The 24,048-nt window shown below is 39.5% G+C and overlaps 2 protein-coding genes across 5 annotated transcripts; one reads left to right on the top strand and one right to left on the bottom strand.

Moving 5' to 3' along the window:
• Positions 1-1,611: 1,611 nt before the first annotated feature.
• Positions 1,612-18,479, bottom strand: lsp1b (lymphocyte specific protein 1 b). Of its 4 annotated transcripts, XM_084404229.1 has the most exons (13): positions 18,225-18,479; positions 16,401-16,520; positions 15,555-16,005; positions 15,314-15,423; positions 13,879-14,095; positions 12,130-12,168; positions 11,308-11,351; positions 10,688-10,769; positions 10,092-10,226; positions 9,450-9,548; positions 8,748-8,840; positions 8,383-8,473; positions 1,612-2,423 (listed from the first exon to the last, which is right to left on the bottom strand). In XM_084404229.1, exons 1-12 carry the CDS (start codon positions 18,281-18,283, stop codon positions 8,390-8,392), a joined length of 1,533 nt encoding a protein of 510 aa, XP_084260355.1. In that variant the 5' UTR covers positions 18,284-18,479; the 3' UTR covers positions 1,612-2,423; positions 8,383-8,389. The 4 variants fall into 4 exon arrangements, with proteins under 4 accessions (XP_084260355.1, XP_084260356.1, XP_084260357.1 ...); XM_084404230.1 differs by lacking the exon at positions 12,130-12,168; XM_084404231.1 differs by lacking the exon at positions 9,450-9,548 and having other exon boundaries at positions 18,225-18,468.
• LOC311287399 (uncharacterized protein) lies at positions 2,714-7,365 on the top strand. Its single transcript, XM_084404228.1, has one exon. The coding sequence runs from the start codon at positions 2,863-2,865 to the stop codon at positions 7,210-7,212; it is 4,350 nt and encodes a 1,449-aa protein (XP_084260354.1). The 5' UTR covers positions 2,714-2,862; the 3' UTR covers positions 7,213-7,365.
• Positions 18,480-24,048: the final 5,569 nt, after the last annotated feature.

Genomic DNA, 24,048 nt, shown 5'->3' with positions numbered 1-24,048 from the left:
TTACATGCCGATTTCAAATGTGAATCTGCACCCATGCCACAACCAAAATGTATCAGCAGACTATTAAGAATATTACCTCTGCATACATGTAACACAGCAATTTCATGCCTTCAATATCATAAATGCATGCAAAGATAGCAAATGAGAAAGACTTTTGATAACCTAACACATGCACTGGGCCTGCATATGTTTCAGGTGAAGTGGAAAGCCCCTGCTGGTTACATCTCACTGGCTGTCAGAGCGCAGATTGAATTCAGGGCGATGAGTTTTATTTTTGGCATGGAAAAGGGGTAGGTCACCACGTCCTGTTGCTCTGTTCGACTAATCTTCCCCCACCACACTCGCACAGAGTTGGACCCAGCAGACGCACACTTAATTGTACAGCAATACTTGCACAGGTAAAAACAAAAAAACGCACAGTTTAGCTTTCATTAACAATGTGTCTGTGATCTGCAAGTGGTTGTCTCGTGCATGGCTCTGTGAGACACTAGGCCTCTGCTCATTGTGCTAACTACCACTAGTGTCAAAGTGCTTGCTTTAAAACCATTGAAAGCTGCTTTTGTCATTTAAGATCTTTGTTTGGAATATATAATATGACTGGCCAGTGTGTGGCATTTGTGCACCTTGTATTTGTATTTCACAGTACTTATTAACTGATATTAATTTCATATCTGTCTGTTCATATCTTTTGCAGATCAGCATCATCTCTCTCTTCTGGCCTCACTGTAAGTCTCATGAATGCTTATAGCACGATCATCCTACCTGAAGTATTTAATAAAGTAAAAAAATTCTTTGTTACAATACACAATAGTGAACAGTACAACGATTTAGCATGAAGTCTTTCAATTGCTAATAGAACAGAGGTGTTAAGCTAAAAGAGCCTAAATCAAACAGACATGTCTCAGGTCTTCAGCACTCAGACATCTCACACATGTCTCAGGAAAGGAAGGGAATTAGATCACTGAGGTTAAAATGTTTGTCAACCAGATACACAGTAATACAAGATAAAGATAAAAAAAACTTTAATTATCTTATGTATTATAAGATAACTATTAAATGCATTCTAATGAAAGTAGTTAGTGTAATTTCCACCTCTGTGCTTGTTGTGTGAGAATTGAGGCTGGGGTCGTGTTTATCTCATTGTGGTTCCAGGATGTGCAGTCTTTCAGTGGGCAAAAATAAAACGTAGAGCAGCTCAAGATCACATTTCAGGGATACTACTGTCACACAGGCACTAGAATACACACAGATACTAAAGTAACCCAGATACAGAGGGAGTCACAGACTGTATGTACATGCAAGAATATTACAATATTGACCAGACTTTAGGGATATTCTGTATAATGGTGAATTTGAATTTAATAAATTCTGTTATATGTAAGGGTCATATATGCTTATTAACAGAGGACAAACATACTACCCTAAAAAAAAAAAAAACTTGTTCATGGTTAACAAAATCACGGTATTTTGACACGCCTGTGCAGGATGTCTAAATGTAAATATACATGGAAAGACATTCTACAACTCACTATGTATATTCTATGTATGTATGGAATTTAAGAGGACATATTTTCAACAGTATGGATGAACAAAGAGACAAAACACTCACCCGAAAATTGACGAGTTTTATTTGTGACAAATACACCTTACACTGCACAGATGTTTGGTTGATTGGTTTACATGTGTTGACAGTGTAAGGCTATAACAGAATATTACTCACTTATATGGAGACAATATTCTAAAAGAAAATCATGAGAGAGGAAAGAAAACTAATTGAGAGAGTAAGAATGCTCAGAATGAAAACGCTATTTAAACTAAAAGAAAATTTATATCAGCTATAAAGAAATCATTCAACATTTTGACAAACTGAGAACTTACTTTCTGTAAATTACTTTTGTTTTCACAAAAATCCTTATTTTTAAGGAAGAGGTGTTGAATCATGTTCCTTAAGGTCTACCAGCAGGGTTTAGCTCTAGCCTTACTTAAACACACCTGAACCAGCTAATCAAAGTCTTCAGGATCACTATAAACGTTCAGGCATGAAGTTGTGTTGGAACTTGGAACTAAATTTGTGGCTCTCCAGGAGCAGGACTGAACACCACTGATTTAAGTTTTGACACATTAATGTGATGTTATTGTAACTAATCACACTGTAACAGTCAATTGTGATTAAAACACCATCCTTGTTTCCAAATATTTGGGTCACCTTTACCCAATTATATGATTTTCTTCATCAGTACAATCATTCAAAGCTTTGGCACCACTTTGATTTTTCTTCAAATTTAAGGCAGCAATTCAAATGTAAAAGTTTTCAAATTTAGTGGGTTTAAATCAATTTTTTTTTTTTTTTAACAGTGCAATAACTGAAGGACGGTGATCATATCAGCATCCTGTCTTCGGACCTCTTTGCGTCCAGCAGCCAGCTAAAGAGAGATAGAGAGAGGTCAGTTATTTTGCATTAACCACATCAATATATATATATATACAGTCATAAATCCATACATTTATATATTCATTTAAGAGTGAAAAGTAAACCCTGCGAGTAACCCTCAAGTAAAAATTTAATTTCAAATTAGCTTCTGGGTTTGGACATACAATACATAACACTGTTATATAAGTTATCTACACTTTAAAAAAATTGTGTAGGACAATTTTCACTCAGAAATTGAAATGAAGCCAAAATGGAATCCAGACATTTGAATTCTTTAAGCATGTATTAAGCATGATGATGGAGTGAAATTCACAGTTAATATGAAGAAATATAGAGATCAAGTTTAAAACCAAAGTTAGCATTCAGTATGAATTGAAGTTGATTTTTTTAAATACTAGTATTTGTGGCTTGTTTTCAATGCAGGTGTTGAAATGCTGATGGCTTTAAGTTACGGTAGTCAGTCTAGTCTGCTTCCACAGCAGTACCCTCCCCCTCTACTGCCAAAACCAGGGCGAGACAATGCCCGTCTGCAGAAACTCCTGAAGAAAAGTGCCAAAAAGAAAGTCAGCTCTTCCTCTCAGACACCCATCCCATTCCGGTCAAACCTGTCACCAGTAAATGAGGCCAGCCCTGACCTGGAGCACAGCGACCAGTCCACGCCTCCAAGGACTCCAGAAACCCCTCTCTTTAGCGGGACCTTCGATTCTCGATACTCCTCCAGCAGCCCTTTCTGCCTTCACTCCCCTTCCCCATACTTTTACCCCACCAACAGCTCACACTACAGTTCCACGCCGACACTGTCTCCACAGTCGTACTCATACCCTGCCCGATCGCTGGAGCACCAGATAGCACCTCTATACACATGCTCATCAATCCTTTTTGATGAAGACTCAGAGCAGGCCACAGACGCAGACCCAGATTCATCCTTTGAGATAGCCTTCAGTCAAACACTTCAGTCCAGTTCCTCTAGAGTAAGGATGACGCATGACACATTCGGCGAACAACAGACCTATCAAGCCTCAGTGCAAATACAACCCCCCCCTTTGAATCCAGTTCGACCTCCCGCTCCAAATTTGACATCAGCCTGTGCACCGGGTTCCCAGACACAACCGTCAATCTCTCAGGTTCCAGTGAGCCAATCCAATGTGGAAGGATATAAAAACGTTGCACCTGCACTCATTACTCACACACCTCTCACAAATAGTCACGTCATGGAAACAGCTAGGTCACAAGTCAAGACTTCCACAATGGAGAAAACTGCTGCTTTCCCACAAACAATGATTTATACTCCAAAAACGTCATTTTATAAGATATCAAAGCCCCCTATTCAAGACCCCTGGGCTTGTGGTTCTGCTTTACAGGGAGAAGCACCATCCATTGCAAAAAATCCAGTGATAGATGTTAAACAAAATTCAGGGACAAGGTATGAATTTCAAATGCCACCTTGTCAGATGAATGCACATGTAAGCTCAGTACGACCTGTTTTTGAAGCTTCTGCAGATAATCAACCCTTGTTTGCATTCAACTCTACATTATCCTCCACAATGGAGGCAAGAGTCTCTACAGAAAACCATCAGGGACCCCTACCTCAAAATAAATGGCTCCAGCCTCCCTCACTGATTAGTGTAAAAGCTCAGAGTGCAGCAGCTGATCATGATGATGGCCTTAAAAAAATTGCTGTGGATAAAATAACGAATTCCATTCCAAATGGTGTTGTGTTTGCCACAGGACCCAAACCATTCACTTCTCATGCCTATTCTGAAGAATGCTTGACACCAAAGATTTCTAAATGTGAAGTTTCTTTATCTAAGACCCCTACCGAGGCTAGTAAGTCAAGCTCTAGAGCATGTGAGGTGCTTACATCTACAGTTATACAGGAGTATCCAATGACTAAAACTGAAACTTCAGAAACCTGTATAATGACACCAGCCAAGTCTGTTCCAACAGATGCAAGTCAGGAAACATCCATGCCTGCACCTTCCCGAAACTACCAAACACCCAGTACTCCTGTATACTGGTCACCAAGACCACCAGCACGGTTTGTGGGCAACCAGAAGCCATTGCAAAATGATATTAACGTCTCAAAACGAAGGTCAACATACTATGGTTTGACACCTGCTGAATATATTGCTTATGGTGGAATCAAGATGAATTCATATGGTGATCTATCTGTGTCTAAGCCTGAAATACCAGAAGAGATTAAAAACATGACATATGAGAATTGCATGTCCAAAACTCCAACCAAGACATCTCAAGACAGGCTTAGCATTATATCTGATTTCAATGCAGACAAATCCTTGGCAGATTTAGAGTCTTTAAAAACTTCAGTGACTGCACTGCCCTTGCAAATCGCGATGACAAACCAAACAAGTACTACGGTACTAGTAACTGACAAAACTGAAATTGAAACCATCAATAATCCCACTTCGGATATAGCAGATAAAAGTTTAAAGGAGCGAGAGACAATCCCTGGAGTACAACCAAGGCCTCTAGCTTTAAATCCTGAAGATGCAATGTGCAATGAACTTCAAATGACACCTTTAAGAATGATTGTAAACCCCACTGCTGTATCAGAGGCTCCTAGACAACTAAATTCAGGATCTACAGACATCCCCACCCCTCCTTTTGCAGCAGAGGGGAAAAAAATGCCAACTTACCCTTTTCCCCAGGTGCAATCAAATATTCAGAACTCAAATATAACCGGATTGTTAACAAAAAATGTCTTGTCAGTTCAAAATATCCCACTGCAAACAGTGCAGTCAGAGACTGCACACAGATTTATATATCCAACAGAAAGTTTTAATCCTGCATCAGTGAAAATGATGCAGTCACACGTTTCTGCAAATCAAGAGCAGAAAACCTTGCCATGTTTATCCAAAAGTTCTTTAGGAACTTACTCTGCTGTCTGTGATTCTTCTACTGCCATCACTACAGGCAATCAACTCCACAATATCATAAACACCAACAATGAAGGTTTCACTGTAAATAAAATCACAACAAACTCAACCAATATCACAGACTCTAGAATGCCATCTGCAGACACCAGAAGTTACATTAAAGTCCCTCCTGATATTAAACGTGCAGCCCTCTTAAAGCCAGAGGAAACTAAATCTACAGCTCAATCAAGGTTAGGTTCATCTATCTTTACAGACTCATCAAAGACAGAAATAACCAGACATGAAGACTCAAATAAGTCTTGTGCAGCCAATCCTGTAGTTTTGGCCAAATCAGATATATTTGATCGTCCAAGCCCCCCTAAAACAGATATATTTAATATTAAAAGTCCCTTTAAAACAGAGGCACCTCAACTTGCAAATACATTTAAATCAGATGCATCTAAATCAGGAGCAAATAAAAATGAAGTTTTATTAAACCCAAATTCAACACCTCCCTCCTTGAAATCCAAAGATAAAATCAACCAAAACACAGAAGAAACCAAAGGTCAGCAAATGCTGAAAAATGACAACAATGTGAAATCTATTCCAAGCCCTCCAAACAAAAGAAGTGCATCATCCAAAATCCCCTCAGATGGACAGGTATTTTCACCTGCACCTTACTCTGAGGCTCTAGTCACGCATTTGGCAAAGGATAAATCTTCTAAACAAGACAACGGCATCAGTGGTGTTACAAAAGACCCATTGATAGATTTGGAATCAGACTTACAGGTCTCCAATAAAACCAACACTGATTCCAAAGCTGCATTTAAAGTTAAAATTGAATCTAAATCAAACAATCCAACAACATTACAAAGAAATTCAATCAAACCATCAAATAACGTACCCCAGGACACCAAATTGAATATGGATAGTGTGCAGTCCAAATCCGTAAAATCTGACACTCAAAAGGCTTTACCGTGTTCAATTGTCAAGACTTTTTGCAAAGCTCCAAGTGCAGAAAATAGTCTTGCTGCCATGCTTCTCAAGGCCGCCAAATCTCTACCACTCTCTTCATCTGATGAAAGCTGTGTTAAATCCCAGACAGAAGCCAAAGCATCTAATATGGATGTAAAAGCACAACATATAACTGCTCAGGACTCAAAAATTGATCTCATCACAGTTAAAGTGTTAAAGTCTGATACCTCAAAACCTCAAAAGTGTTTAAAAGATTCATTAGCCACTGAAAGACAAAATGAAGCTGTAGCCACTGAAGATGGCAAGTTTAGCAAAGAGACTCCCTCTGAACCCACACCAAATGATCAGAAGGGACAAAATGAACCTAAGAGTGCACAAAAACCCAAAGGCCTGAAGGCCAAACTCAGTGGCTGGACAAGGTTGAAAAAGCACATGGTTGTTGAACCTGATGCCCCCAGTTTTCCAGAGCCTGATGCAGAGCAAAATGCTCCGAAAGCAGATCTAAATATAAGTGGTAAAGACAAGTCTGCAAGGGACAAAGAACAGTCATCGGGTGAACAGGACGTGGTCAAAAAGAAAGATGAGCCCAAGGTAACAAAAATGTGGGATGCTGTACTTTTTCATATGTTTGCCACAAAGGAGAACATTATGAAGCAGATACATAGCAACAAAACCGAGGAAGAGCGGAAAAACATAGAGAAGGATGGCCAGTTGGTCCCATCCTTCGTCCACCGTCTGCCCATCCTTCTCTACAGCCCGCGCTTCAATGCCCGGAAGCTGAAGGAGGCAGCTGCGAAACCTCTCAACAAAATAGCTACAGCCTTTGAAAGAGGGCTGCTGAATCGCAAACAGAAAGGCGAAGAGCCAAAAGACTTCAACAGAACAGCCAAAGGATTTGGTGCATCTACAGAAATAATGGCAGATGTTTGATTGAATTTCAAATGTACAGTGTAAAGTTGATTTCAACTACAAAATTATCCAAATATGTAGTATTGTAGTGCTGTAAATGTAATTTCCTTTTTCTTCATGAAATCAACGATGAGACAAACAAACTATACACTGCACTCTGCTCTGAGCAGTGCAGTAAGGGGCTGGTCAGCTGAAATTGAGGCCTAGTCATTCCTGCATTGAGAGAGCGACTGATAGGTGCAGCTGTTCGGGATGTGGCGAGTGAGGAAGTGAGCAAGGGCTGAAAATGTAATGATGACAATGATCAAAAAAGGAAAGTGGCTCAGAGAGCAATGTGGATGGATCCTGGGTTTAAGTTTGCTCACGTCAGCCAAGCTGGGTGGTGCGAGCAGTCTTGTTCTGAATAGAGAGTTTCAGAATGTGACGTCCTGAGCGGTGTCAAGAGCCCTGCTCAGAATGAGATATGACATGATGGCAGTGCTGTTCATTTCAAAAAGGTCAGAGGGAAATTGGAAAGGTATAACTAGAACATGAAGGAAAGATATTTGAAAATAAAATGTTAATCTAATTATGTTGATCATGAAATAAGATCCTAAAAACTAGTTTCAGATGTGTTCATTTTTACATTTCTTTTAAGTTAAAACCATTTGAGTTTTGGATGTTTTCTTACAAACACATTTCTAGTGAAATGTTGCAAGTGATTTCATGCTTATGGATTCATTTGTAGTTCAGTGTCAAAAATAATCATTAGACTGATGGGTGAGAGAGCAGGCATGTGACATTTACTGAATACTACCCAGTTCCAAGGAAAGAAGACACTTTATAAGATGATAATTTTGGCAGCCTTTGTACTTCAGGGATCTCTGTTACAAAAGGAGAGAACTGGCTACAAATATCCTAAATAAACACTACAAATGGAACCATCACATATATTGTCATGATTTATAACACTACAATAAACACTCTTTAACAATTAATCATCACATGCACACTGTACCGTGTACACCCAGAAGTTATTTTAATGTAGTGTGTTTGTAACCAGCGGTATACAACCAAGCTAATGTATAGCACATTATCATACTTTAGTTACTCTAGTAAAGCATGACTTATGTCTGTGTAGTAATAAACATGCTGAATTTATACTTTGTTATTTTGAATAAAAAATTTGAATAAAGAAAATAAATTTCTTACTTGATCCTTAGTTTGTGTCATTATCAATGAAGACCTTCTCGTACTTCCCATGCCCACTCACAACAAATTTGTACTTTTTTCCAGACGATCCCTGAAAAGGTAAAGATCCAATTACAACCTTTAAACCTATAAAACCAAGTGAAGGGGACTTAAGTACTACTAAATCTAAAACAACAAATGCAAGATAATGAGCCTGTGCTCAATGTGAACAGCCAAACTCAAACGATGATTATAAGAACTGATGCTGATTGTTGTTTATGGGTTGTTTTTGAGCAATTAACCTATAACCTTAACCTAACAGCAGTTTAGAAGAAGGTTTATGTAGGGTAGATCATGGTTTAGTGTCACAAGGAGTTTTGATGTACCTTTGCACATGGTTTATCCTGTGACAAGTTGTCTCCCAGATTCTCCCACATGGATTTTATGTTACGCACCTCACCAGCCTTAACATCCTGACACTAACACACACAAAGAAAGATAATAAATGCCATAGTTAGGATTAATGTTTTTTTAAGCTAAAAGTTTTTTTTTTTTTTTTTTTTTTTACCTTGGTTCAGGCCTAAACCACTAGATGGCGTCATTGAACAACAGGCTATTCAGGGATCTCTCCCATCACATGACCTGCCACAGCATGAACTTTAACCATACAAAATCTTTTATATTTTCTATAGATTGAAAACACATATACATACACAGCAGCAGTCCAAAGCCAAAAAGTCACAAAAACAAAGCAGACATCAGATATTTTAAAATTGCTGGCGTCTTCTAAAACTCTTCCACAATAGTTTATTGCCATTGGACTTTAACCCAGTGGACCCCATTGACATTTTGAAAGAGTGAGAAACCACCTAAATCCACCCACTCATGGAGAAAAAGAGAGATAGGAATTGTTTACCTTATTGAAAAAGATGAGAAGAACAGCAGGCACAAGAAAAAGTGGAAAGAAGAGAACTAAAGTTGAAGAAAAAGAACATAGAGGATACAAAAGTTTCAGAAGGAAATGAACTATTAGTAGGATTCAGGAAAGAAACTATGCGATTAACATTCAGAGACCCATTTAAACTTACAGCTGTTTTGGAGGAGGGGCTCTTGGTGTTGACATCTGAGTTTCCTTTCACCCATTGGTTAATTAGATCTGTCACGCCCACATTTATTCCCTCTGTATCCTGAATCAGAGTAACATGTCATCATTTATTCTTTCATTTACTCACTCACTGACTTTTTAGTGCCAAACCTACAGTGGCTGAGAGAGCTCAATGTGCTGCAGCATTACGCAGTAGGCTTCTATATTTTAATCAGTAGCTTACCATCACTTTTTTTGCGTATTGGCACTTCTCACAGAAAATTAAAATTCTGTCATTATTTACTCTCATATTGTTGTTCTAAACCTGTATGACAGTCTTTTGTGGAACATAAATAAAAAATGTATTTTTGTCCATACAATGACAGTCAGAGGGGTCTAAAACAACACTGAACCAATGACTTTCATTGTATGGTGAGAAAGAAAGAAAGAAAGAAAGAAAGAAAGAAAGAAAGAAAGAAAGAAAGAAAGAAAGAAAGAAAGAAAGAAAGAAAGAAAGAAAGAAAGAAAGAAAGAAAGAAAGAAAGAAAGAAAGAAAGAACACTGAGACATTCTTGGGTGAGAAAATGGTGACAGAATTTCAATTTTTTTGGGTGAACTATTTAACAGAATATATGACCATATGAACCTTAGAGGACACAGCCCTTGCTGAATTCTGATTCCAGGCTTCCCCCGCCTCAAACAGGGTCTTCCGAGCAGATACAGGCTCTGGTGATGTTGGGACATCCATTAGCTTGACTGCGTTCCCCTCTTTATAGCACTCCTGCACATGCACAAAAACACACACTATGACCGGAAATATTACGCTATCTGATTCACAGCAGAGACTATGTGATAAAACACCTGTGTAACTCTCAGCAACAAAAGCACAGTAACACCTGGATCCATTACACACACATTTGCCATGGGGCTTTTGCACACTTCCTGACAGTTAGGTGGCAGGAAAACAGAGGCCAGGCTAAGAGCACAATAGTTTGAGTCAGTATGACTAACAGAAGAGGTGCCTGGGCATGCAGGGTGTCCGAATGCACCCCAGCAGTGAGATCAGAGTAGTAAACATCAGAGCAGGTGTAAGTAAGCACTGGGTGTGGTAAGAAGAGCTGCATGTGTAAAGAAATGAATGTAAAAGCAGCAGAATAGCTGTGCAGGTGTGTTTACAGGAATATATGCAAAAAGCCTAACTATGAAATTGACATTATACAAGCACATGCGAAGGTAATTCACCTCAATGGCATGGTTGTACTGCTCCAATCTGCCATCTAACTTTGAGATGATCGTGGGAGGCTGTGTCTTCTTTATGCTGTTCCTGTTTTCACAAACAGATGAAATATTACCTAAAGCACCACTGTTTTCCAAGAAACAGATAATCTCAGAACAAGCAGTGACATGAAGAGGACCATGACTCATTAAGTAGAGTAAGATACAAACAAAAGCACTGTGAAGTATATTGTTTATACTTCATGCCAAGACAAAACAATGTGGAAAAGAATAGCCAGGCTTTTGAGATACATGTAAAAAAAAAAAAAAAATACCATTTTGAATAGGAGAAAGATACATAGAGAGAAACATGTCATGTCATGTCTGCCTGAAAGGCAAACCATGTTTCAAACAGCTGTTTATTCATGAATGAATCATTCATGTGTCATGTTTAGATACAACAGAAAATACTGATGAACCCATGATGTCATACCACAGCACAGAAAAACAATCCTGCCCCTGCTGCTTCTCACACTCCATACTATGAGGGTTGTTTTGTTTTTTGTGTGTTTTTTTTTGCAATCCTACAATAAATCACTTGTATCCAATGATCTCAATCTGTATGTGTGTTTCTGAAGTCTACTTACTTTTTTTTAACGGAGCGGTTTAAAGACTCAGTCCTCTCAGTAATCTGTAGATTAAACAGTAAAGCAACATTTATTTGTAAATTGATTCAAAAAATGTGTTAATTCTTAGTCATAAGCATGAAAACATTTATGGCAATATTTTGTGCAATGTTTCCAGGCAAAAGGGAAAAAGTGAAAAGCAGCGCAACTAAATTGGGTAACAGATAATGATTGCAAAAAGTAAATTCTCTGTCAAGATTTTGAGCCAATACTGAAAAGCAGTTCAACCGATTGATGTTGTAAGCAGATTTATTTCATAATTTCATTGCTGGAGACTTTGTATCTGGCTTTGTTGACCCTGTAAATCCCTGTATCTGGCTTTTTTGACCCTGTAAATCCCTGTAGTTGGTTCCAATTTCACTTTCCACAAAAAGGTTCAGTTTTGCCCAACAGTATAGGATACATTCGTTCACAAAATGTCTTCCTGCCACCCATTTCCTGTGTTTTTAAAATGTCATCACCTTATGTGCCTGTGCTTTTAAGAACTGATCTGTTGCCTTTAAAATAAGTCGTACACATATATATTTGGGGCACTGAGGTCATCATAAATGTTCATACATAAAAAAAAAATGGTTCATTAAATGCTAAACTTTATCAGGATCAGTTTTTTTCAGAACATTGTAAAAGTAAGATGGAAGGGAATATGATCGTGGACATAAACGGAACAAATGCAAAGCAATTATAACCACAGCTTTTTAAAGCAAGTGTAAGGTGCACAGTACTAGCAGACACACACAAACACTCTAACGTACAATTCGATACTATCATGCACATGCAACTCACCGAGCTTGTACCTTCTGATTGCCACTCCTCACCCTCAGCCTGAATCCAGCAAGCAAATAAAGCACACACACACAAAGCACCTCAGCAATGTAAAGCAAATGCTTCATGTTTCATCTTTATCCCTCAACCCCACACCATTGCAATGGAAATATCAGAACCACACACAGCACATGGAAGATGTCAGTCACGGAAAAAGCACATGGAAGATACCAGATAAAATTACAGAGTGAAAACACCACTGAGCACAATGCACAAACACATGTTTTGTAGTATGTCATGTTTTATATCAGGCAGAGGACCTACCATTATCAAACCATTATCTGTTATTCATAAAGGTGATTTGAGCCATTTCTGCACTGTAAACACCACCAAATTGTATAGAATTTTTTTTTGTCCCTTTACAAACATGTTTTCTTCATCAAGGTATTTCCTCATAAAAGGTCCCTATAGGTTTTTCAGGTTTATTATCATTTGAGACATTTGTCCCCACATGAAGACACAAACAAGATCTCCGCAGAGTGTCCAATCTTGATCATAGAGGGCCACCTTACTGCAGACTTTAGCTCCAACCAACCTGACTAGAAGTTTCTAATAATCCTGAAGTCTCTTTCAAATAAAGTAAGTTCACTTGGTGGCCATATTTGCATCGTATTTTCAGGCATGCAAGAATAACAAAAACTGCTGGCAAAACTCAGATTTTAAATAAAATATTTCAAATCAGCAAAAAAAGGAAAAAAAATTCTGACACGAACTGTCCCATAAATGTGTTTTTCTATGCTCAAATAGCATTTAAAGCTTATATTTCCAGTTGGTCCAGCTAATGCGCATGTGCAGTTTTGTTCTGTTCCTGTTCTGTTCAGGTTCTATGTCTGCACTTACACTGGCACAAAAATCTGATGTTTTGCTCACATCTGACAAGAATTGGGCATTGTTGCACACATGCAAACACAGATATTAAAATAACTAACGAGAACTACTGTTATTTTTATACATTCATTCAAATTTTGTGGTGCAAACATCAACTTGCTTTAACTCGACATTGCTTGCAAGTGATCATAAGCAGGATAATCACATCTGGTGTGCATTAAAGTCAAAGAACTACCCGGCATGAAGTATTTAAATAATTGTTATATACTACCATTCCGAACCTGAGGGTCAACCTCGATCACCAACAGAATCATTCTTGTTTGGGCGGGGATTAATTTATACATAGATATACGTTTTGTGAATACGTGAAAATAAACTGGCAGGACAAACATTTTTTAAATGGTCAAAAGATCAGATCTGTGCATTAAGCCTTGTAGCCTCTGTGATGTGATGTGTAAAAGGCGGATTTAGCCATATTGCGTGTTTCTCCCATTCATAATAATCTGAGTGAAACATCTTGTTATATGTACAGTCTTTGTCCTGAAGACCCTGATTCGCTGATTCAGGTGTGTTTACAGTTTTTTCAAATTGCTTAGACACTAAAAGTGGAACTTGAGGCTCACTTGGTGAAACCATTCACTCGTGTACCGAATCTTCAGACCAAGTCTGACACTCTATAAAACTAATCAATCCAGAAGTTTTCATTTGTTTTGCAGGTCAACATTGTGATTTAGATAATGATGCCAGATCATCAGCAATTAAAAACTGTGTTAATGTTAATTTGAATACTGTTTAACAAGCATGTTTGCTCATATCTGTAACAAATCTTTAATTATAATGTCATTTTGAGGTGTGAGGTGTCTGATGGTGATGATGTCATACCATGTAGGAGGGGCTCCTGGGGCTGAGAGGACTGAAAGGCTCCTCTGGATCTCCGCTGGATATACTCAACCTCTTTAACTTCTCCATCACATCCCTCCTCTTCCTCTCTCTCTCCTCCTCTCTCATTATCCTCTGCACCTCCTCATGAGTCTGATCCTCTGTTTCTCTGTGCTGCTGGTTCTCCTCACTGTTATTCACAAACACTTCCTCCGACACACTAAATACAACAAGATTGAGAAAGGGAAATGATTCATGAAAAAAGTATTCTACCTCAAATGCAGGTTTTTTTTACCTCTCTGGACTGCTAAGAGCTGTTGAATCGACTGTGTCCATGTTACTCTGTACCTTCACTTCTCTGAGTAAGATGAAAAGCGCTGAACTCAGGAAGGACATTAGTTCTGGGGAAGTTGTGAAACTTGTGATTTTATCATGTCATTTCTCAACACAGAGCCAACTCTATTGCTGCCCAATCATTGGCACACCGTTCTCAAACTGTTCTCCTGCATAGCTATGTCTCCATATAGCATGTCAGAGGATTTTTCCTAACAGTCACTGACGATTGAGGTAAGCAGTCACATATTGCTTTAAAATTGTGATTGACAGGATAAAATGAACAAGCTCGTCCCAAAATTTAATTTAGAGCTCAATTTAAAAACCTCTCTGGACTACTGAGAGCTGTTGAATCGACTGTGTCCATGTCACTCTGTATCTTCACTTCTCTGAGTTAGATTAAAAGCGCTGAACTCAGGAAGGACATTAGTTCTGGGGAAGTTGTGAAACTTGTGATTTTATCATGTCATTTCTCAACACAGAGCCAACTCTATTGCTGCCCAATCATTGGCACACCGTTCTCAAACTGTTCTCCTGCATAGCTATGTCTCCATATAGCATATCAGAGGATTTTTCATAACAGTCACAGGAGTGACGAGTGAGGTAAGCAGTCACATATTGCTTTAAAATTGTGATTGACAGGATTAGATGAACAAGCTCGTCACAAAATGTCATTTAGAGCTAAAGTTAACTTCAAGTTGACACCCTCATGTAAACTAACTCTCAACCCCTCAATGAGCAATATTTAGCTTAAGTGGCTACTTGCATAAACACACCCACAATGTTAAGTCTGTCTTTTTTTAATTAACTGACTTAAAGTTCTGACAGATCTTAATGAAAAAATTAGATGGCTAACTTATAAGACTTGTCTAAGCATTTGATGTAATCAGCCCTAGATATTTGTTTCCATCCTGTTAGGTATAGGCTACAACAGTAAATAATTATAATGAATAAAGTTTAAAAGCTTTAACTTGAGCCGAGCATATTTTAAAATGCTTTTTATAGCATTTTTACACAATAACAGCCTTCATTTTCTAAAGTTCATTTAAAGCTTTAGCTTACTGAGCTGTATTGTTGTAAAGTGTGTGCCTGTCTACGCCTGTACCTGTCATTTATTCTCCTCCCCTCTTGTCCATTTGTGCTGTATTGTCTCCCATTCTGTTGGAGGACGACTGTGGAGGTGTAGGATATCTTCATCTCTACCTTTTTTTCTCCCTGTGAAAAAAAAAAAAAAAGATTCAGAAGTTTGTATGTTCGCTGCATTAAGTACTTACAGTAGGCACCTTTGAAAGACTGATTTTGATGCATGACTGAGTTGAGGTTAAATGCCTTCTTGAATATTGTACCTTCTCATCCACATTACAGCTCTGATTTAGTTTTTTCCAGAAAGATGATTCATGACCTTTCATCCTTCTCGGATCCTCCTCCTCTGCACACCACCGTCTGATCTCTCCCTCCTCCCTCTCTGCTGCCTTAATATTAGCCCTTCTTTCCTGTTCTCTGGCACCCCAGTCTTCATCATCACCATCCTCATCCAGGTTTTGCTGATTTGAAAAGGGGGGTCGAGTCTGTGTAAATGGGGTGCTGTCATGCACGTTTACATCATGCAGTTTACTATGTTGAGCAGAGCTGGAACAGAGCTGGGGTTTTGAGGGACGAGAGCCGTTGAGATGTGTTTTTACATCTTTATGTTTCATTTGTTCCTCTTTGCGCCTGCTCAGAAGTGTCCAATCACTGAAGCCTTCGTCCTCTTCCAAAGAGGATGGAGGAGAGTTTGAAACCACATCATTCTGACCCCTACAAACAGTGAAACACTTTCAGAATTGCCTCTCACTAAGATACCAAAACAAGAACTAGTCTACTTACAACAGTTGAGTCTGTTAGAATAGAATAGAATAGAATAGAATAGAATAGAATAGAATAGAATAGAATAGAATAGAATAGAATAGAATAGAATAGAATAGAATAGAAGACTCTGTAACTGAATCAAAAGAACAGGTGTGGTCTTGTCACATATACACATACAAACTCACAAACAGATTAACACAACACAATGAGTAAGACAGAGAAAGTTGGCTTGAGCCACAATCTGGGGGTTGGGATTCCATGGAAACAAAACAAATACACACAACACAGTTTCTTTTAAGTATTTGCTGAAGACTGGAGTATGCTTTTAGGGTTTTGAAACTAACTGGTTGTCCAGAGTCTGTGCCGTAGCTTGAGAAGCCTCAGTAGAGGTACTGGCTCTCGCACGCCGTCGTCGTTCTCTCTCAATTTCTTCTGCATCCTCCAGACTGCGCTGAACAGTGATCCTGTACACACAAAAACAATTACAAATAACAAATAATGACAAATGAATAATAATAACAACGTTCACAATTACTATGTTTTTAAAACATAATTACTAAAAATTAAGATAACTAAATCAAGAATGCTGCATTTGTGTTGTGCATGAAGGTAAACAGAGGCTGATATGTATATATCTTCCGAACAAGCGCATCATCATTCTTATGACAATGATAGGGGTCATCTGACAGAAGGTAGGGTCAGAGATGGACAGGAAGTAAGTTAAACATGTACAGGAAGTGCAGGGTTCACACTGACAGGAAATGGCTCACTGGCTTCCTTTATGGGGGCTGACATTACAGGAACTGGAACAACACCTTTTACTAAATATTTACAATAATTGTGCAGAGGTGGGTGATTGCCAGGCAGATTTACACAATCACCCATTAAATCACAAGTTTTACTAAAGTCTCTCCTGCTATACACATTACACACACCTCTGGGAACTGATGCACTGATTGATAATAGTGTCTTTAACCTGTCCTAAATAAGCAGCTAAGGTGTTCTCATTGCAACTGTATTTATTTTAACTCTGTTTATCTACTGTGCTTATCAAACAAACATTCTGAATGTCCTTCTCCAAGTAAACAGTAGTTCAGTAAATCTTAATTCCTATGTTACACATGGACACACGGAAGAAGAAAAACACATACATCTCTAGACTGTTATGGTTAAAAACAGAGTAGTTAGTCAAACTGTTCAACTACTCTCATTCTGCTTACAAATTTGAATCTGTTACAAAACATATCATACTGAGTGAGTGAACATAGCAAGCATTAAAGCAGAGTATAGCCTAAACCTATAACATCAATAATAACTGCACTATTTCCTTTGTTTAATAAACCCAGTGTGAGTGGCTGGGTGGTAAAACGGCTCAATTTTTCCGGCACAGTTTAGAGGATCTCAGGTCCTTAGGGCAGAGTGGGTGGGGGCCGCTCTGTATCGCACATCCAGCAGATTTAGAGAAGGGGGTGATCTGATGATGTCACCACTCTCAGGAAAATTCCAGTAATAAAAGAAGCTATTGAAGCATGTCTTTGCCATTCCACATGATGTCATGAATTGACTCACCATGTGCCGTGTGAACAGCAGCCATCTGGGACGGCTTTGGGACAGATTTTACTTTAACTACAGACACCTCCTCAAGGACAGACACATTATAATTTCATGACATCACTCAAAACTATGTAACAACACAATAATCTACCCTCAAAACACCTGGGAAGCCTTTGACTATACAATTTGTATGAAATACAGAGAGACCGCAAAACAACCGACAATAATTTGAACCCTTCCCCCTAAACACCCTGAAGAACTGATAAACAGCAGAAGAACTCATGCTCTGTGTTTCCCCTCTTGACCCCCCTGTCCTGCCTGATAAACTGTCCCAATGACAGTCTGGTGCTACCCAGCACTTCTAGATAAAAACAGATCATTACTATCAGCATGATAAGAGTTTAAAAGTCATAATTTTTAGGTTATAAAAGTCAAGATTCATAATTGAACAGGATTGAATGAACTGCAGCATACTCCATTTAGAGGCAAAACAAACTGGTGTAACTCTGTAGATCAAAGACTACACCTCTGACCAAATGGCCACAAACACACACACACACACACACACACACACACACACACACACACACACACACAAATGAAGAACATCTCACCTCTTGAGGTTATCTAATCCCTTTTTGCTGGAATGTCTTCGCAGGATTGAGCTGGACATGTTTCTGTGTTTCACTGACTGAATACGAAATCTGACTGGTTTTCTGATTCTCTCTCCTCTCTGTGAGTCCCCTTAAGGGTGTGAATGTGCTCCCCCTCTTTCACTGAGCAGGATTTAGTCAATCTCTCTCTCTCTCTCTCTCTCTCTCTGTTCCACTCACTCCCTTCCTCTGTCTCTCTCCATGTGTTTTTCATTCAGAGCTTTGAAACTATCTCCTGTCTTTTCCAGTTCTCTCTTCCAATCAGCAGAAAGCTAACCAGTCATGTGATGGTCCCCTGGGAGAGTAAGATGATACCACACACAGACACACACAGACACACACACACCAAAACAATAGCATTGCAGGGCCACTAACAGTGCTGTCAGACACTGTTCATAACCAATATATCCACATGCTTTGTTTACCTGCCTAAAGATAATAAACAGCTTAAGTACCGAAGTGGAGACAAGCATAAGTCTCCACTATAATTGCAAACTAAACCGCCTAACTATAATATAATTATATCATTATAATGAAAATAATTTTAATAACCACTGCACATGGTGAGTCAAAATAATGTATATATTTCAGAGAGTGTGATGTGAAGATGTCATCAGATTATGCCAGTGTTGCCTATATATATCACACTTCAGAATTATCATAGGTGGACACCTACAGTTTATGTAACATTGATAGTTTAATAGTTACTTTAATAACTATGGATTCAGTATGTTTAACTCATCGGACATGATGCCGTAATGTATAAAAGAAAAATTTCTTTTGAAAATATATTTTTTTTCTTTTGAAAAAATATATTTTTTCTTTTGAAAAAAATTATTTTTTCTTTTGAAAATATAAAGAATGGAATACAGGAAAAAGCGAGAAAAAAAAGTAAAACAGAACGCAAATAAAGGCATAACATAAAGCCAGTTGAAAAAAAAGAAAAAGATTATTTTTCAACAAATTGGAGATTTCAAATCTTGCTCTGCGTGTGACGCTATACAGAAGGCTACTTTCTACATTTCAAAGGCAAGACTCTACTAGTGTGACAGTCTGGCCATTTTCCTTTATGGCCACTAGGGGTCATGGGTTGCTGTTCTGCTTCAGTCTCACTGAAGTACAACACTTTTGGGACGAAGAATGCAACGCGCCAAAAAACGGAAGAAGTAGAAGAACACTTTTGGGCCCTATCATACACCCGTTGCAATGCAGCGCCAGGCCAGTGTTTTTTCCTAGTTTCAGCCCGACGCAGTTATAATTTTCACGTCCTGCACCACGTTGTTTAAATAGTAAATGCATTTGCGCCCATCAGTTCGCCCATGGGCGTGCTGGTCTGAAAACGAGGTGTGTTCAGGCGCATTGTTGGAGCGTTGCTATTTTGAGTGAAACCAGAGCCCGTCTACGGAGAGCCTGCCCACTCCCTATTAAGTCCTATTGTACCGAAATTTGGTTGTAGTTCCACCAGAGTTCCACTGGGGGCGATCGCCATGAGTGCAAAATTAATGGGAGTCTATGGGGCTAGACGGCTAAATTTGTCTCTTTCACCCGATTGCCGTTGAGATATCTCAGATTTGAGTGTAGGTTTTGCAAGTTCAACGTGGGTTATAGGTCGAAAGTTGAATGAATGAGTACTTATGTCCTTTCGATTTCTTACAGGTTGAGTTGTTGCCCATAACACGCTAGCATTCTGCTAATGAACGCTGACTGGTCAGTGAAGGACTGATTACGACCAGAGATACCGCTTGATGGCATCGTGGCATCCGAAGCGGGACCAGAAACAAACTAAACAAAAACTCGTCTAGCGCGTGTGTTTACCTGTGTCAGCTGTGTTGTCAATGCCTCGAGAGAAAAGAAAGTGCAGAGCGCGAAAGCACCAGAGTGACTGAAGGATTGCCGTAAAGCAGTATATCTGGTCGTACGATGTGTATGACGTCATTGACACTTTAAAACATTTTTTTAAGCAAATAAGTGACTCTAAAAAATCTAACACCCAGCAATGTGTAATTTCTTTGCATCTCCTTTCGAATACAACATTCAAATTACTAGACAAAAAATTATATCCTGAGAAAAGTGGATTTTGATTGGTATAGCGCCATAGACCTCCATTCATTCTGCACTCGTCCTGTGAGCACCCTCAAATGGAATCAGAGTGGAACTGCAACCAGTTCAGAAGCCGGAAGTGTACTGAGAGTGAAACTTCTCGCCTTATTAGACATTCTCTGTTGAAACCTTTAGGTGCGCGGGGCAAAAATGATGTCATCATGGTGTGGGCAGTCGTGCGCGTTGTGTGCGTAAGGCCCCATTTTGCTTGGCAGTCTGCACGGCACTTTTTGTAACTGCGCGCGCGGCTCCGCAATTCCGAAGATGCACGACTTCGAGCGGAATCTGGCGTAGCATGTACGTCTCACTGCACCAGCAATGAGTTTGTGCGTCTTGTAGATGCTTACATTTACAAAATGATCCCTCAATAACAGACATAAGCCCTTTTAATAAAAGTAAAGGTCCATGTTTTATAATAATTTTCACGAAACTAAATGAAAATGCTTAGTGAAATTAGAAAATATGTAAGATATCAGCAGGGGCGTAGCCAGACATTTTTTTCAGGGGTGGCCAGGGGCACGTTTAAGCTCAAACTGTGCACAACCTTTGATACCGTTTCCGGGTTGAACGACATGTGCAACGGGGTTTGAGATATGTTTTCTCTTGTTTGGTGGGTGTTTCGAAAAATGTCAGCAACATGTAAACCACGCGGTATTAAAGAGACAGCCCACAAAATGGGTCCAAGTAAAGTTGTTTATGTAGCCCATAGACAGTAAAAGAAATGGACACAGCGACCCCATTGGATTCAACTGAGAAAAGTGAAGTCAATTAGAAGCTCTCACTTCCTGATGGCTGAGCGTACTGCGCAGACTCAAACTGAGCTTGACGACGTAGATGTGACGTGAGCAACCTGTCTGTCTTCTAGTAGCTGTGCCAAGAGAAATCTGAATCATTCCCTTCCGAAACTTGCAGAGACGGAGAGTGTGAGTAGGAGGTGTCCATGAGCTAGGAGCAGGAGCAACTTTTGGTAAGTATTCTGATTAATTATTTTGTCATTTTGCCTCCACGTCCCCCCGATTGCCCGCAAGCTTCTCCTCCTGTCCATACGGTAATTTCTCTACTGTGCGACAGAGAGTCGCGTGGTTATGACGCAATCGTTAGCCTATTTTTACAAAAACTGCTTCTACGGGGCCATAACATAAGATACAAGGTAATGGAGCCTTTTATACATTTTCGTGTTTCTTTAGGAATAAATAATGGACAAATGGAGTCTTTAAACACCTCAGATGTAAAGTTATTCGCTGTCAAAGTGACGCCAAAATGAATGGGAGTCAATGGAATGCTAACAGCAGGTGGTGGCTTGCTAATCAATGGCGGCCCCCGGGGAAGCTTCAGTTTCCGGCTGAAAGATTACCCCCTTGATGTAGCCCCCTGTAAGTCTATGGCAGTGTTGACTACACCACCCCTTGGACAAGACTGGTGAGAGCAAGGGGACTCTATTTGACAAAGAAGCACGCACAGGCTTGGCTTAACAAAGTAAAAAGATACAATCTTTATTTTATTTTAGTTAAAAATGAGTCGCTTTTGGTTGTCAATAAATAACACACAAATCCATCATTTAACAAAGGGATAAGCCATAGGTGGGTGGGCCACCGGAATACAAGCTTGACCAGGCCTAGGTTTCAATACCACACGTGAGCTAAGGCACACCACTTTAGAGAGGACAAACACTACAAACTCAGCCTACACAACACGGGAACCATGCTCTTTGAGCTATTTCAAAAGATGCACACTTCACAGCATTACACTGCACACATCAGTTCCAAATGGGTGAAACACTCATAAGGAAACCAGGCTAGAAACCGGTATCCTATGGGCCCAATCCACACCGAGGCTATTACTAGGGAAGGGGGGTGAAACAAAAAAAAGAAGAAACCACTAGCCGGTGGCCACAATCAGTTCACTAACACAAATCTCTTACAGCCCACCGGCTAGTGGGAAAAGAAAAAGAAAAAAAGAAACAAAAAGGAGAAGTGTCTAAAAAGCAGCACCTGCACATTTACAAATATGCCCACTGCAGCTTGTGTACGCCTACGCAACAATTGAAGATATTAGAAGACATGTTAGTATCCACCTGACGGTGCATGTCCACTGGCACAAACAAAAGTTATTTCAATGAAAAACAGCAAGCGGAAAAACTATTTTACTAACTTTTATAAACCCAGCCAGTATAATCACAATGAATACATCCAAAATGAAAAATTTAACATATATAACAAATGCAAAGCGTCTAATTTGTAAACGAAATGATTTACGCACTAAATCCAGCATAAACTCCGGCACAATTTGAATATTTTTAAACTCTCAAGACAGACGTTACATCCCGAACCTCACAGAACTGCCCAACCTTTTGACGCTCTCAGCGCTTTCTCCGGTCCGCTGTCAATCCCAAAATGCACTGCGCGAGCATGAAGCTAGACTTCCATAGAATTAATTGAAAACGCTCGCTCCGTGCCAGTGGACATGCACCGTAACGAATGGGTGTAACTTCCCTTAAGCTGTAAACAATTAGTGAAAAGCTCGCTCTATGAACGCAATAATACGTTTATAAAATGTATTTCAATTATAAAAACTTATTTTTTAATTTAGGCGATCAAGTAGCTAATCAGTGTCTGCTCGTTTATTCAAACTAAGTTGTCCTATAACAGACGAACGTCGCAACGCGTTGTGACGTAACTCCTCATTCTCCATAAACAAGGCTTTAGAGTTTAGACCGAGCACTTAAGCCTCTGTTATACTTTCCGCGACCGCGAGGGCGCGAGGGTCCGCGAGGGTAAAAATCGTCATCGGGGGTGCGCGCGGAGGCTCCTTGCGGACAGCCGCGTGCCTCCCATTTTTTGTGACCGCGCGGTCAAAAGGGCGCGCGTTCATTAGGTTAAAACCGCGAAAGAGATGGAAATAACATGGACGCCGAATTTGAAAAAAACGGAAAACGCGTGCATGCTAGAAATAGAACCAATGCCTATTTTTGCAAGCCTGTTGGAAGGATTTCCAGGCAAAATAGAATAGGGAAAAGATGTTTATATGTCATTTTGACACGAATACATATTAATAAATGTCATTTTGATGTTTGAAAGTGTCTAGGTTTTGACATAAATGCAAATATAAACTATAAATATAAAAAATATTATCGATTATACTGTCCCGACCGATCTACTGCGCATGCGTTGAACGCGTTCACCGAGCGGACCTCAGCAGAAAGTATAAATACAAGTAGTCCGTGTCCGAGCTGGGCGCAGCTGTCGTGTACGCGTCCAAACTGGAGTATAACAGAGGCTTGAAGATCGTTAAGTGACTTTGAACTTAGCATAGTTGTTGGTCCCAGACGGGTCTGAGTATTTCAGAAACTATGATCTACTGGGATTTTCACGCACAACCATTTAGTGAGCGGCAGTTCTGTGGGCGAAGATCCCTTGTTGATGCCAGAGGTCAGAGTATAATGGCCAGACTAGTCAAAATTCAAAGTCTGCAGAAGAGCATCTCTGACACATCGAAACATTGAAGCTGTTGCAGCAGCAGAAGATCACACTGGGTGCCACTCCTAAAAGATAAGAGCAGGAAACTGAGGCTGCAATTCACATGGGCTCACCAAAATTGGGTAATAGAAGATGCATTGACAGGGCAAAAACAGTGCATGACTTTGGTCAGAATTTAGTGTAAACAACATGAAAACATGGATCCACCC

This window comes from Rutilus rutilus (assembly GCF_951802725.1).
Source record: "Rutilus rutilus genome assembly, chromosome: 3".
In the NCBI taxonomy this organism is placed as follows: Eukaryota; Metazoa; Chordata; class Actinopteri; order Cypriniformes; family Leuciscidae; genus Rutilus; species Rutilus rutilus.
The sequence above is the reverse complement of the archived record's forward strand: the minus strand, read 5'-3'. Positions and strand labels throughout refer to the sequence as shown.

Bases quoted from the DNA above. Each gene is read 5' to 3' on its own strand.
- LOC311287399 (XM_084404228.1), top strand. From the start codon at position 2,863: ATGCTGATGGCTTTAAGTTACGGTAGTCAGTCTAGTCTGCTTCCACAG.
- lsp1b (XM_084404229.1), bottom strand. From the start codon at position 18,283: ATGTCCAGCTCAATCCTGCGAAGACATTCCAGCAAAAAGGGATTAGAT. The intron at 11,352-12,129 runs GTGAGTTGCATG...TTTAATCTACAG, and splicing joins AATCAGAAGGTACAAGCTCG to ATTACTGAGAGGACTGAGTC. The intron at 10,770-11,307 runs GTAAGTAGACTT...TTGTGAAAACAG, and splicing joins AACCGCTCCGTTAAAAAAAA to GAACAGCATAAAGAAGACAC.